This window comes from Taeniopygia guttata, chromosome 5, assembly GCF_048771995.1.
Source record: "Taeniopygia guttata chromosome 5, bTaeGut7.mat, whole genome shotgun sequence".
NCBI classification, from domain to species: domain Eukaryota; kingdom Metazoa; phylum Chordata; class Aves; order Passeriformes; family Estrildidae; genus Taeniopygia; species Taeniopygia guttata.
Window position 1 is genome coordinate 32,861,636 of NC_133030.1, and position 15,430 is coordinate 32,877,065.

Consider the following 15,430-nt stretch of genomic DNA (forward strand, 5'->3'; position numbering starts at 1 on the left):
GATAACAGCCCACTCAAGAAAAAGGTAATGACTCTGTTCACATCAGCAAGAAGGTATGCAGGGCAGAAACAGATTACACTATGATCTTGCATGCAGATGTTTTAAGTAGCTGGTATACAGACAGATATCCAACAGAAGAAAAATAAGTCAATAGCACATCATCTGCCATTTAGTACATATCAGACCAGCAGGCTCAAAGTTAGTATAATGCTAGCTTCAGCTAGAGATAGGCTTAGAAAAACTATACTGAATGCAAGTAAGATGACAGACTGAATGGTGCCAAAGAAAACCCTCAAGCAAAAGGGAAATCAGAACTGGCAAAAGTGTGTCACTTTTATTTTTAAAAAATTACTGATATACAGTTTAATAAATGTTTATGTGGGTATGTATATTAATTATACAGTCTTCAAATTAGTTGTGTGAGGCATACTATAGTCAAGATAATAAGTTAGAAAAACTAATGTTAGACATTTTGACTATTAAAAAATTAATACATTCATAAAGTGACCTTCTGAGCCTGTAAATGTGTAACGTAGTGTTCATCTTTTCCCAAATTTAACACTGCAGAAATCTAATGTTCAGCTTTTCTAGTTACCTACCATGCAAGTTCTCAGATGTTCAGCTCTTTGCTAAGCATAAATGCCTAGCACACCTTCATATTCACCTACTACTATATGAATCAAATATCTTTACACATAAAATGGAAAAAATATATCTTTACTTACCCTGTCCTCAAAAAGTTTCCCGTAATAGGCAAATCCTTCCTTTCCTTCACTGTGTTCATTGTACTGCTTATTATTGAGCAGAGGCAGTCTCTTTGCTTGTCTATGAGCACAAGCTAGTAAATAGCAGCAAGAAGACACCTGGCCTGACAAAGCAATAGTTGCACACAAGGAGACAACACAGCCAAGTAAAGAAGTGTCAAGACTGACTCGGCAATTGATGCAAGTGAACTACACAAAATTAGCAAACTATTGCATCTGTTTGAGCTGTGTTGACTAAACAGAACTCTTATCTCCCACTTTTTCCTATCCTACCTGTACAATCCAGCTCCTCCCTCAAACTGGCACTCCTGAGATCTGTTGCTGAGTTGATTCAGTTTGTTCCAGCAGCAGAAAACTGATTTCTCAAAAGAAGAGCAGTTTTTCCAGTAGGTTAGCCAGTTAAGTTTGTTTTGCACAGAGGAAAAAAGTGGCAGGATAGAAGAGATGTAAGACAGAACAGAAATGAAAAAAATTGACAATGAGGCAAAAAATTGCCAGCCTTGGTCACAGGAAGAGAAGTCTGCAGAGCTCAGTGCTGAACCAGATCACACAACTGATTCAGCTCAAGAGGATCCTTTTTTTTTCAGCTGTTTCAGTTCCCTGTCTGCACAGCCACATGACAGGTTATGCCAGCACAGCATGGTATGGCAGTTAACAAGACTGATGGTAGATAGAATCATACCCAAGATTAAACCTGGACAGAGTCCTGTTGGGTTCTAAAGCACTTATAGCAGACTGCATGGTACACCAGAAGAAAATTCTCTCAGTAACTCGCCTTGAGATGTAGTGAATGCAGGAAAATAAAATCCCTGAAAAGGTGCTGCATGTACTTTCCTAACAGACAAGTCAGATACAAGGTACAAGGAGGGCCTGTTCAAACTAAGGATTAATTTAAACATGCTTTTTCTGTCATTTCCTCAGCTATAGCTTTTATAAAAATTTGTAATTCTATTGCTATATTGGACATTTGAAATACTTCTACGTACTACTGAACTTTACTCTGGGCTATCTTAAGTTACGAGTCATTTCAACATCTCACTTTCTCTAGCGTATCCAAATATTCAAAAGTTACGCCCTCACCCACATCACCTTCACAAAATGCACAAGGGCATTCCTGGGCATCTTCCATTTCTAGGAAATTGCTACCCACTGGAAGACCCCTCTGGCATGCACAAGAATTTTAAGAGGCACAAACAACCCAGTGGAGGCAAAGAACAACAGTGTGTCTGTATTAGTTTTTTGTGCTTGGTCCAAACACGTGGCTTTTAAGCTATCTTCCAAAACTTCCCAGTCACCACACTTTGGTTCACACTGCAAAGAAGAATCAAAGTATGAATGTGGAATTCACTTTGGACAAAACTAAATGAGATGCACTCCCCAGGTGCACCTAATGCATTCCAACAATTACTGAGGTCATTCCATGGGTTTTGAGCTAGTGTGAGGCAAAACACACTCAACAGTCTTTCACTAAAGCAGCAGCACTTAATATCAAAGGCTTTACTTACATTGAATGAAATCACAAAAGGTAAATTAACCTACTGAATTATAGTCAAAAGACTTACATAGGTACAGCTCAAAATATATTTTTAATTGTGTACTTATCATTGAAGAATTGAGAGAGTACCTAATTATCCAAATATGAGGGATTTTTTTCTGCAATAGCTGCTAGTTGGAATGTCAGCATCTAGGGGGTATTAAGTTTAAATTTTTACTTAGAAGGAACTGGAATATATATTTTACTATCGCCTCAAATGGCTCCAGGCTGATGTTTTCCCAACATCTAAAACACTGAACAAGCTTCTGAATGTGCCCTAATCATTAGCTGCTTTCTAGATGCTAATAAGATCTCAACCATTCATTTTAAAGTAGTTTTCCTCAGCATACTTTTCATATGCACAGCTGAATTTACTTTCTGGAGGCTGAAGCAAAGGTAGAACATTTTTAGCAGGTGTTTGTTCTGTGCAGAAAAAGGTTCCTAGGAATAATCTGAATGCGAAGACCTGCTAAAACTATTCTGGGGTATACTAAAAGCTGCTACTATTCTGGTAAGAAATACTGACAATTATTACTATTCCACATCTAAAATCTCCCTTATGATTTGACGAGTCCTCACAGCAACTTACACATAACAATAATGGAATACAAGACATGCTATCAAGGAATTAAAAGATTTTTCTAATATTAAAGATAATCCATGATGTCCCAGTTTAATGCTATACAGAAATTTGCCTCAGATGGCTTTTCCAGAAAGATGTTCTGTTCATCAAAGAACTCACAGAAGGTCTACTTGAACCTTTTTCTGACATAACAACGGTGAAATGACAACTAGTATTTTCTCTAATTCTCTTTGATCAACTGCCAAGCAAAGAGAAAAGTCATGTACTGAAACAATTGTGTATAAACTAGAGCTATACCCTTTGGAATAAAGAAATAGGAGCAGGCAGGTGAGCTTCCCTGAAGCTTAACAATCACAGGAAATTCTTCATCAGTTGCTTTTTTTCATCAGTTGCTTTTAACATGAACTTTAGAGTTTCCATTTTGATTTTTAATGCTTAGGAAAAAAGCCTGAGTTTCACTCAGAGTCCTGCACACTGGAGACACTGGTAACAGCTTTAATTCTTACCATGCTGGAATTTAACTTCAAGATCAGACCTTAAGGCTTGACAGCTTACCTTCCTACTGTGGAACAGAGCAGATTCCTAAAAAAATAGATATCAGAATAAAATTATGTTCTGAAGCATCAGGTTCTGGAACAAATATACCCAACTTGAACCACATACATCTTACACACATGACCATTGCCAAATTTTTAAAGCTCTGTGCCTTGCCTTCTTTCCAAAGAATTATATCACCCATCACTACCCTGTAGTCACATTTACTCGAAAAAGTTATGAGATTTCTCTCAAAACCCTCCTCAGTCTCCTAGTTTATTCTACTTACCTTTTACTGGTTTCATCTTTATTTTGTTAACATAATGCCATAATATATGTCCACATGACCAGAAGGGTTTGGAATCTCTTGTAATAGAAGATTAGGAGGGAAAGAGATTCTCCCTGCAGACTTTTCAGTCTGCTTAATTACAGCACTCATTTAAAAAGCCTACCATTAAAAAGCCACCTGTACATAAAAAAGTACATTTTACAAAAACTAGAAGTACTTAGATGTAGAATCAGCTAAAGCTAGTAGCTATGGAGTTATGCTGCACTGATTTACTACATCTATCAAGAGAAAGGAACCTCATTAGAGCAACTATCTAAAAAGGAATTCTTTTAGGACATCATAAAAAAAGAAGAAAAATCTGGAGACTACAAAAACATTCTCCAAAAACTCCCTTTTACATATGATTAGTTTTACGAATAGGATACATTCTCTCTTCTTTTTTTTTTTTTTTTAAGCATTAAATCAGTGTACCAGCAATGATGAAGTTTTAATCAGCAGGAGCTATACACACAGAAACACCTGTTGCAACTTTATCTCAGCATCCCTGGAGCTTTGTGTGGATTATCTACAGAAGCACTTTGTCCCTGCCCTCTCTTTTAAAGGTGTTTCACAACTTTTTTCCTTACTATGCTAAATTTACAGCTTATTTCTTCAAGGAAGTTGATTTTAAGAAGCCTTGATTTGCTGTAAGCTTATTTAATGTCTCGCCTTGAGTATTCACACAACTAACATGAGAAATTAGGCTAGAAAAAGAGGAAAGGAGAAGTATGTTTTGCCTTAAATCTTACAGGCTTTTGTTTTTCTTTTTTCTTTTTTTTTTTTTTTTCCGGGAACAAGCACTTCTCTCACCAGATAGGTACTGTCTTTAGGTATCTTGCTGCTTTCTCCCAGTTTTTTCCAAGGTGAAGTTTCTGACAGGGAATCCATAGGGAGCCTTTGGTTTCTCACCACCTACACTGCTATGCCACTACTCTACATCATATGAAAGAATAATGTCAGTAGGAAACTACGTCATACCTGTTTGAAAACCTGGAAATCTTCTTCCAGAAACTTACTGCCACTCACACTTCCCCAGAACAGGATTTGCAAGTACCTAGTGGAAGGATACATACCTGCTCAACAACATCTTCTCTTTGGCAGTCTGATTTGTCTTCCTAATCCATTGAGAACTATTTTAAGAAGGGGTAAGAAACAGCGGCATAGAAGTGTGTTGGTTTGCAGAATTCCTAACTAGTATCATATTCAATGTTTCTTCAAGAATTATTGGATTAAGTCTTTACAGACTTCACCTCACGTCTTGCTATCAATTCCTTCTTAAGTGGACCATCTCATGGCAGCAAGAGCAGCTTGATAATAATAAAGGGAATTTCCTTTTTTTTTAAGGACAAGCATAATTTGTAGAGGTTCTAGAAGCCTTTCCATTCTGACTCACATCTTCAAGACACTTTACTGCAATTAATGTTAATTCCCAAAGAATGCGTATTATTTGTCATCCATACAACTTCCCACAAAATGATTCTGAATACACAACTTACTTCCTAGATTTCAGTATGAAGTTAAATCCCCTCCAGCATACATCTAAAAAAAAGAAAAGCACCAATAGTTCCACTCTCAAAAAATCCAAACTATAACACCTGGGAAAACAAAACAAAACAAAACAAACAAAAAACCCCAAAACCAAACAAAAACCAAGAAACACAAACCCAAACAAAATTATACCATATAATTTAACATAATTTAATTTATATTTCCCACTTTTACATATCAAAAGTCACACACCATAGCCAGCAAAAACAGTAAAATACATGCATGAAAGAGGCTTTTTAAAGGAAACATATTCCACATAAATTCCCTACAATATACAGGACAATGAAGAAAACTAACAATTTCATAACCACACAGTAAGTACTAAAAACACAAAAAAATTTTATAGTTAAAATCCCAAGTGTATTCTGCTTCTTTACTTTACTACATATTTAGTGATATAATTGAATTAGAAAAGGAAAAAGTAGAAATATGTATTTCTATAGTTGTGATTCTAAGTATATAAGAAATTATTAATATATTTATTTTATAGGTCTACTTATACAATCTGTATGCTGAATACATAATGAAATGTCATAATACATCTGGAATTATTAAAATTACTGTTCTAGGTAACATATATAAAGCTAAATTCATATATAAAGCTAAATTAATGTTAAATCAGTTCTTGAAGGTCACGGTACATATCAAAAAACGTTTTATTATTCAAAAATAGGTTTTGTTATACATAGCTATTCCCTAACCATTGAAGTCAGACAGTGGAAGTCTTATTGTTTATCTCAAAGTATAAGGAATAGACAATGCATTTTATTCCTTACATCATTCACCCACATTGTAACAGTAGGATAGAGCCCTGTTTTACAGGATTTTGCAAAATGTACATAGAAGATTATTCTTAAGGGTTTATGCTAATTTTTTTCCACTTGACAAGTTAGGTATAAAATAGGCCTCAGTAAATTAGTTTGAAAACAAAACAAGTAAACAAAAACATCACATAAAAGTCTCTTACTTGCAAAATGAAATTTTCTAAGATAATTGCCTAATTAAGTCTATTTTTCCCAAGCACTTTTTTATGTAATTACTGTTCTTTTTAAATTTTAACTAATTTTTTCAATTGTTTTGTGATAAAACAGACAAAAGGCTATGCTCTTTTTTTATTAATTAAAAACATCCCACAGGAAAAAGGCTGCTACCTTATGGTTATCACCCACCCTCCTATTCTCCAAGGACACCTTTTTCAGGCATTCTGTTAAACTTTCAAGAAGAATTCTCTCATACACAACACTACAAATATAAGATCATTTCAGGGTAAGAAGTGAAGAGTTGCATAGTGCATCTACATATATGAACAGAATGTAATTTTTTCCCTTAATCCACATTTCGAGACATTATAAATATCTAACAAGAACTAAAATTTGTTTTCATTTTTAGTTATCATGTGCTTTTTCATAACAATCTCACAAATTGCAGACAACAGAATCTGTACTTGCTTACCTACCAAAAAAAAAAAAATCCAGACAGCTGTGGCTAAATCAACATTAAAGGTAGAATTCTGTGTCTGTGTATCAGAATTTTGTATGCTAGACTTTCCAAAACACAGCTTGATGATCACATATTCAGTTATTGTCGAATTAACATAGCCAGCCGACCAACTAAAGGTTATCCCAGAGCTAAGCTGGTCCTCATGAAACTCACAATCACTAATTTTTAAGGTAAATAACATGGAAAGTTTTCCTGCAGTACTGGAAAAGGAGACAAATATAAACATAGAAAAGAAAATGAAAACATGCTGTAATGGGTATGCTCTGTGCTGCTAAATATGAACCACAGACATGGAGCGTGGGTGAAGATGGAAGTCTTTCAACTGTATTTGGATAAGTAAACTCCAAATCAAGAAACACTGAGTACACAAGACTTCTTACCCCAGATCATACACATAAATCTCCAAATTAATGGCCATTTCATACACAAGTAGGTATTATTTCCCAACTATACAGGTATGATTTCATCTCTTTCTTTAGATTAGTTTAGTTTCAGTGTTTCTACTTCTTCCCATTCAAAACAAACTGTACTATAATAAGGAAGTTAAAATTTAAGTACAAGAGTCCGTTGTACCAGAGAGATTTCAGCTACCTATTTTTGTTCCACAGTGTACACTAAAAAATGGGGGGGAGGGAAGCAAGGATTTTCTTCCTCTAAGTTTAAAAGGTAAAGCACAGTTAGACTACAAAAAGGAAATGAGGCGATTCTACTGATCATGTCCATGAGATTAAGCTCATCATCCTAGCCAGATAAAAAGTCAAAAAAGAAACATGTATAGCTACAAATGGCAAACAGGGAGAAGATCTCCTAGTTTCTATGGATAAACTCAACATTATGACAGTCCTACAGTTGAGAAAGATGAAAATCAATGTTACTCTGAATCCAGAATGTTTTAACGGAAGCACAGCATTTCTTTAACTAAGGCTCCCAGGGGAAGCTACTGCCTTTAATCGATGTTTTGAAGATAAATGCCCAATAAGGTGCAATTCTGGACAGAAGTCAGATCACAAACAAAAAATTAAGCAACTTCAACTTAGACAATTAGGGCAATTTGACAATAATTCCAAGGAAACCTAGTGTCAGTTCTCCCCCTCACACACACACCTCTATAAGAAAGTTTCCCACTAATTCCAAAGCATGAACAGAAGCACCATTGCTAAGAGATCTTGCAACTTGCATGTTATTAATGAAGAGTTAGAGGAAAGTCATGAGAAGGTACCTCATAAAATAGACAAGAGGCATATGACATTTTAGTCATAAACAGACGGCCTATACATTTCTAAAACAGTCTGGCCAATATATAGTGACACCCTAAGTATTTTGTTTGCCACATTTCTCAAAGATAACTTTTACAAAACATTCATATCACTGAACTTCAGATCTGCCCAGGCAACCTCTCTGGTTGCAGCTCTCATGTAGATAAGGGCTTCACCATCTCAGAAGAAAGCTTGCTTCAAAGTGATACATTCAGTGACAATGTCGCCACTCCGAGTCATTTCAACCAACTAAGGAGTCTCAGACACTGCTGCAATCTTTTACACTACAGGGCTACCTGGACATCAGGGTCTGAGTTACACATTCAGAAACATCTGTCTGCTTTATTGTGTAGGCTTATGGCAACAGCTATTATTGAAAATGTTTTAATTTTTACACAGAGGGAAAAAGGAAGAACAATGTATCTGAAGAAAAATTTGCCTAGACCCCTTTATGAAAGGGAAAGGCTGTACCACATTGAAAGCGATACTGAACACAGTAAAACTGTCCTGAAAAAAAAAGTTAGTCTGAGAGCTTTTTCCTAAACAAGGAAGAAACAATACAAAATTAAGAGCAAAGACAGAAAATGGTGTTTGTATACAGTGAGGACTTTCTCACAGACCTGCCTCAAAAGCAGACAAACTGAATGAAGAGGTATTAGCCAACCCAAAATATTTAGCACCCAACAAATTTTTATCACTAATATTCTGAAAAAAACAAACATGCAACAAAACCTCAAGTTCTGGCCAGCTACATTAAATGCTTAGTGGAGAGAAAACAAGAAGAGAAGCAAATAAGAAGATAATGGGGATGGAGAGGAAAAAAGCACAAAATAGGAGCCAGAGAGAACCAGAGTATGTTTTTTTCCATTAGGCTACTGGAGATGGCAACATCATTCAGAACTCTCTGGACAGCTCCAGTCAAGGGTCTTCTTTAGTCACTGACAAAACAAGAAAGGTCACAGATTATATAACTGTTACCAATGCCACCACCAGTGAAGGATGATCTAATATTGATTCAACTCTGGTCAGAGCACACAGTTTCTCCTGTTTTCTAGCCAACTTCAACATTACAAAATCCTGTACTTAGTACACCAGGTCCAGCAACCTGACACCACTGGTTCACTGATTAACAACTGTTCTGTAAGAGATACCCCAAACATGAAAGGCTTGCAATGGGCAACCAGAGTAATTCTGTACTTGTATTTTGCTAGGGAAGCACTGACACACAACGGTACATACAGACCATGCATAGAATCCAACCTTTACTGTAAATGTGGAGATCAATCCTCCTTTTCATTTATCTACCCCACATTTCTTCTTTCTCTATGACTGTTTCCTTTTTAAAAGAAGATAGTCAGAACACTGAAATGACAAAGCTTTGGACATGGTTAGTCCAACTCTGTTATTCCATCACAAAAATCCCCCAATCTGACAATTAGCATCACAGTGCTTTTAAAATGCATTTTACCATAAAAGTAACCTCACGACAACATAATACTGAAGCTCTATTAGTAGTTCATGAGCCCCCACTCCATGTTAAAGGTATCAGAGGGAAAAACTAGGCTTGGAACCTAATTGAGCAATATCTTTAATTTGAACACTTCATTAAACACTAGTGCTGAATATGACACTTCCATGGTTCCACTCTTGAAAAATTAGAAAACTTATTGAAATGATAACACACCAAGATTAGAATTCAATTTTCTATCCACAAATCGTGAGGCTTCCTATGTGCATAAGACATAACCCTGTAGTTCGCAAGTTTCACAGTTTTGTAATTTCCTCCTGTTTCAGTAAAGAAGCTTAACTCTACAGCTTTCTATACAGAGACTCAAAAATAAGCATGAGTGTCATCTTCATGTCCACAGATGCTGTATACACAAAAGTATTTTTCCTGACTTTAGGAAGACAGTTCTTTCATGTTGAGAAAAAGGCCTAATTATGGACTTTCTTCTCATTATTAACTCTTAACTAAAAGACCTCGACAGTTTGGGAATAAGAGAAGTTAACAAGTAATTTTTGTTAAAAAAGCCCAAGGTGCTACATTCTGCATAAATTTGCATTTGAACATAGTTAAGTTATTTTAGTAAACAGCAACCAACATTTCTATTCCTCTAATCCACTGCACCTGTCGAAAATTGCCGCAAATGAAAAAACACACATTTGTTTCTAGATGAAAACTAGTAATGAAACTAAGCTTTATGACAAACATTACTCACTCTCAATATACTCTGGAGCCATGTGCATCAGTCTCTATAACAGATAAGAATAACAATGTGCCCAAATAATTTTTATATGTCCTCATTTAAAAACAAACACACAACTTTACTCCAAATTAATTCAACAGAGTTATTCCTTTCTAAGTAAATTTAAATTCCATCTGAATATGACTAAAAGGTGCAGTATGAATTATTTTCTAAACTGAGTATACCAGGTCTAACAGGAGCATAAATCTGTATGCCTGTGCAGATAAGACTACAAGTATATACTGCTAAGAAAACAAACATATGCCTATGATCTTAATTAGAAAGGCTAAAGGAGTCATGTTATGTTAATTACTTTATTTCTGATCACTAAGCTAGTCTAAATGTTAAAAAAAACAGTTCACATACCTAACCTTTTCATTTCTACACTTATTCCTCCATACAGCAGTAATTATTAGTTCATTTCTATGAACTACTAAAGAGAAAAAATCAGAAGAGTACATTTTTTGATTTGCTGTCTTTTCATAGCTGAAACAGCAGAAACAACTAGAGGGCCCAAATCCCCCAAAGTACAAATAGTTTCTTCCCAGGTTAAAGGAGATGCTGGAGCAGAAAATAATTAAGGCTGGCCAAATATGTGCCACAACATTTGTATAACATTATATTTCAGGTTTACAAACACATACAAAAAAGGGACTAAGGAAATTGTAAGAAACCAAGGTGTCCCCTTTCAAAATGGGAAAACAATTATTTGCAAAAATTGTTAGCCTGGAACTCAAAACAATTACATTAAGGTGAAAAAAACTTATACTGTTCTGTTTGGTTATGCCTCTTGGCTTTCCTCTAAAAAAAAACCTAAAAGGTTTTAGGCCAGAGGCTCTTCTCAATGAAATTACAAATTATGATACAAAGTTAAAAGAGTTTAACAATGATAAAACACGATTTACAGTACAAAATAAGTGTATTCTGAAAGACTATCTGAACCTATTGAGAGACTAAATCATTATAACACCATATGTGCCTGGTACTGCATTCTGGGAACACTTACATGTGAAAATTATTACAACTCTCTGATCAAAAGAAAATAATAACCCAAGTTACACACCTTGAAGTTGTACAAAATATGCAAAGAAAAATATGCATACTGTTGGCACTCCCTTCCCACTTTGACTTTTACAATAATAGGTAGTGGCACACATATCCTATCCTTCAGGAACAAAGGGAACAAACCTCCCCATGTGACTTTTGCATCTGGTCCAACATGCTCTGCCCATATTAAGGATCTGACTGCCTAGAATTTAAAAGCACGCTAAGGATTTCACCGTGTTTTTCTAGCGGTTTATCGTCACAATCACCTTGCGGCCAAGCGCTTCCCAGGAAGGGAAGGAGGGGAAGGGCTCCAGCCTTCTCGACACCGCTGGTTCCCGGCACCGGGATCAGCACCCGGCAGAGGAACAGCGGCGGGGGCTCCCGCGGGCTCGGGCCGCTTCCGAACGTGCCGCTCGGGTTAAACACCGCTAGCGGTAATAAATAACTTCAGGGTTAAAACTCCAGGCCTCCTCTCCCGTCAGTGTCCCCTCTTCCACTCCAAGCATCCTCCTACTCCTAAGCGAGCTGACAACGCTGCTCTCCATGAACAGTCATGTCTTCCCAGGCTCCAGGTGAAACCTACTGAGCTTGACGTCTAAAAATTTCGCCGACATCTCTCGCCCGCTCCTCGCACAGAAGCGGCGCTGACGCCCGTGTACACCGGAACCCCTCGGGCTCCGCTCCTGGGCGCGCCGCGCGTCCCCCGCCGCGCCGAGCTCCGCGGGGCACCGGGGCACCCGCCGAGAGCCCGGCAAAGGAGCCCCCAGCCTGTCACACTCGTACCGGCTCCGGGAGCCCTTCTGTGCAGCCACCGCAGGTCATGTGCCACGGGTTTATTAAGGGATCATCCGTGCGCTATGAGCAGCAGCATCATAAATGCCCTCCTCCCCCTCCCAACAGAGAGCACATAGGCACAAGCATCCCCACCCACCCCCTCCCAATTCCCAAAGTAAAGGCCAGGGAGGGGGAGGGGAAGGAGCCATCCCAAAGGAGCTGCCGTGCGGAGCGTGCCGAGCTCGGGCACTCCCGCGGCCGGGAGCTGAGGCCGCCTCCCGCCCGGGGAAGGCAGGCCCGGCACCTGCCGGCCCGCAGCCCGCGCCGGCCGCGGGCTCCCTTCTCCAGCGCCCTCGCACTCAGGGCTCCGCCGCGCTCGGAGGAAGCCCGGCCGCGTCCCGGCCCCATCCCCGCCGGCATTCGCCCACCCGCGCGCTCCGTCCCCTTCGCGCGGGTTATCCCCGTGTCAGTCCCCGCGGCTGCAGCGCCCGCCCGCCTGCGGCAGCTATGCCCAGCGCCGGCCGGCCCCGCTCACGCCGTCCGCCGGCGGCCGGAGCGCCGCCCCCACGCCCCGACCCCGGCTCCGGGCTTCGGGCACCGCACGCACGGCGGAGGGGCGCTCCCTGCGCAGCGGCGGCGGCGCCGCACGGCACAGACAGACGGCCGGCGGGGCACCCCGCGGGGCGGCCTGAGGCGCGCACCGACCCGCGGCCGCCCCCCGCGCGTCCCCAGCGTCGTGCCCGGCGCGGCCCGGTACCTGTGAGGACGCCGACGCGGATCTGGTGGTCGTGGTTCGTCAGGATCATCCCCTCCGACGCCATGTTCGCGGCGCAGCACCGCACTGCCGGGGGGGGGGCGGCGCGGGAGCGGCGCGGGCGCAGAGGGGGCGGGGCCGGGGCCGCGGGGCGGGGCCGAGGGGCGGGGCCAGGGCGGGGGCGGGGCCGGGACTACGACGGCGCGGGGGGGGTGCGAGACTAGCGCGGTGCGCGCGGCGCAGGCAGCACCAATCCAGCGCCGAGTGCGCGCCGAGGCTCGGGACCCCGGTCACAGGGGGATGGCGATTTAATTCCTGAGGCTGCGGAAAAGGGGAAAGGACAGATGGCAAGGATGGTAATGATCCCTGCTCTTGGTTAGCATGACATCACAGAAGGGCCGAGTCCAGTAGTTTGGAAAAGACCTCTGTGGTGGCGAGTTCCACCATGAGCAGCCTCGTCGAGCAGACCATGGCACCGGTACCACCTCCAGCCTCCCCTGAGCTCCTCCGGCACGGCGGCTGCGCCTCGCCCCGGGAGCCCACTGACCTCCGCTCCTGTGAGACATCTCTTCCTGACAGCCAGCCTCAGCCTCTCCTGCTGCGGCTCAGGACTGTGTCCCCGTCTCCTGTCACTGGCTGCCTGCGAGAAGAGGCCGATCCCCACGGCTGCAGCCTCCTTTCAGGTGGTGTGGAGAGTGAGGGGGTCACCCCTGAGCCCCCTGTTCTCCAGGCTAGAAATACAGATATACAGATTTTTTTTCCTGGGGTTCAGCAGGGTGTTTTCTCTACCTTTACAGGCCTCTTCTCTCACCTGTCAGCCCTCCCCTTTACTCTGAGACTGAAGCTGTTGTTACACAGACAGAGCAACAGTTATTTTGATAAAGCAACTTACTGTATTATTTTTTGTCTTACTTATGTTACATTGGATACTCTCAGGAAGCAAATATTTAATTTCATTTTGAATAAATATGTGGGCAAATGTCTTCCACATTTATTAGCACCATCATCAACTACAGATGATAACCCATTGTCAAAATTCTAGTCCCCTGACTTCAAAAGATCTTTATATTTTTGGGCATTCCTCTTTCAGTGCTTTCTTAGTAATAGCAGAGTCCTTATTAGTCTCCTTTTGACTGCCTACTAAAAAGCAATTATTGAAAGAATTGTAATTTGCATGTACATAAATGAACCACTTTACTTTTCTCCTTAGCATATCGCTTTCTTAGATGAACGAATACCACAAAAAAAAAAAAAAATTAAAAACAAAAGGCTGAAGAAATATCCTCTGTCTATGGGAAAGTGGCTCTAGTAGCACTTTGATGGGGTGGTGCACCAGCACACGATATCAGTATTTCTGTATTGGCACAGCAGTTGCAGTGTGTGCAGCCATAGAGACTGAGAATCCAGGCTCCAGGGATCTCTGGTTATGCAATGGTATAATACAACATATGTGGGTGGGTGTAAGCCTGAACCCAAAACAGCATGGTTACTGAAGATATACTGCATCGCTGGTGCTCATACTGCTGTTCCCTCATGGGTTCAGACACTATTTGTTGAATATTCTGCTATAGACAAGGCAAAAAGATTTTTCTTTTTTTTTTTTTTTTTTTTTGCAAACATATCTGAAATTATCTAAAGTGCGAGCAAATAGCTTGACATTTTGTAGTTCCTGCAGAGGATTCTCACACCCTAAAAACAGTATTGTTTATTTAGAGCATCTCAGTCTCCCTGTGTAGCCTGTTGATTTGTTGCTCTCGTGGATGGTAAGAAGGAGGAGCAAAATTCAGATTTCACTGGCAGCATTAGGTTTATTATTTCTGCACTTACAAGTGCCTACTAGAAGGAGTCGTATGAGATTTTTTTTTTTGTATAGAAATGAAGTAGATGATTGTATTAAAGCAACAAAATAAGTTCACAAATTTTTAAAAGACTGAGTAAAGAAGAAGCTGAAACTGATAATAGGGGGTTTGTTACTGTGATGTGAAAAGCCTTATAGACTAGATGGTAGATCCATAATAGTTCAAGAGAAGGTTCAAGAATGGGGTGATGCCCTGCAGTCAAATTTGTGACAGAGTAAGAAAACAAGAGTGTGTGATGCAGAAACCTTCTACTGCAGGGACATATTCTAGGTAATGCACTAGCAATCCACACTGGAGTTCACATGGACTATCCAGAGAAAAACAAGTTTTCCTCATCAAAGTCACAAAACTGATAGTCACATTTTACCCTGGTCATGTCAGAGTTGAAGTATAACTCCATCCAGTAACCTCTTAGCAAAATTTTTACATTGTTTTGTCTGCCAGCTGGTAATTACCAGTGTCTCTCCGTTAACTAAAGCACTGCCTTTTCATCAAGCTGGCTCTGCCAGCCATGCTTGTTCCATGTGTCTGCTAGGAAACAGAGTGGCTTTCTCAGTTTATCATGAGCACTACTGAATTACATCTTTTACTCATTTGGGGAAAACCATTTAAGTACACAGGAGGCTCCTGTACTAACTTCCATAGTAACCTGTAGAAATCTTAATTTAAAAAAAAAAAAAAAAAGAGCCTTCAGTATCATTAC

General features: G+C 40.3%; 1 protein-coding gene and 1 long non-coding RNA gene across 27 annotated transcripts in view; one reads left to right on the forward strand and one right to left on the reverse strand.

Annotated features, from left to right (window-relative positions):
• The window catches only part of GPHN (gephyrin), a 269,956-nt gene extending 256,940 nt beyond the window's left edge, over positions 1 to 13,016 (reverse strand). For 8 of the 26 annotated variants that reach the window (XM_030275514.4, XM_030275524.4, XM_030275525.4 and 5 more), the window contains exon 1: positions 12,872 to 13,015. In XM_030275514.4, coding sequence (XP_030131374.2) covers positions 12,872 to 12,935 — 64 coding nt within the window. In that variant the 5' untranslated portion in view covers positions 12,936 to 13,015. Of the gene's footprint in view, positions 1 to 12,871 lie in introns of all 26 variants that reach the window. The other 18 variants (XM_030275533.4, XM_030275532.4, XM_072930114.1 and 15 more) reach the window with 5 other exon arrangements.
• Positions 13,017 to 13,137: 121 nt separating this feature from the next.
• Positions 13,138 to 13,847, forward strand: LOC140684294 (uncharacterized). Its single transcript, XR_012056358.1, has 2 exons — positions 13,138 to 13,551; positions 13,666 to 13,847. It is a non-coding gene; the product is annotated as an uncharacterized lncRNA (long non-coding RNA).
• The last annotated feature ends 1,583 nt before the right edge of the window (positions 13,848 to 15,430 follow it).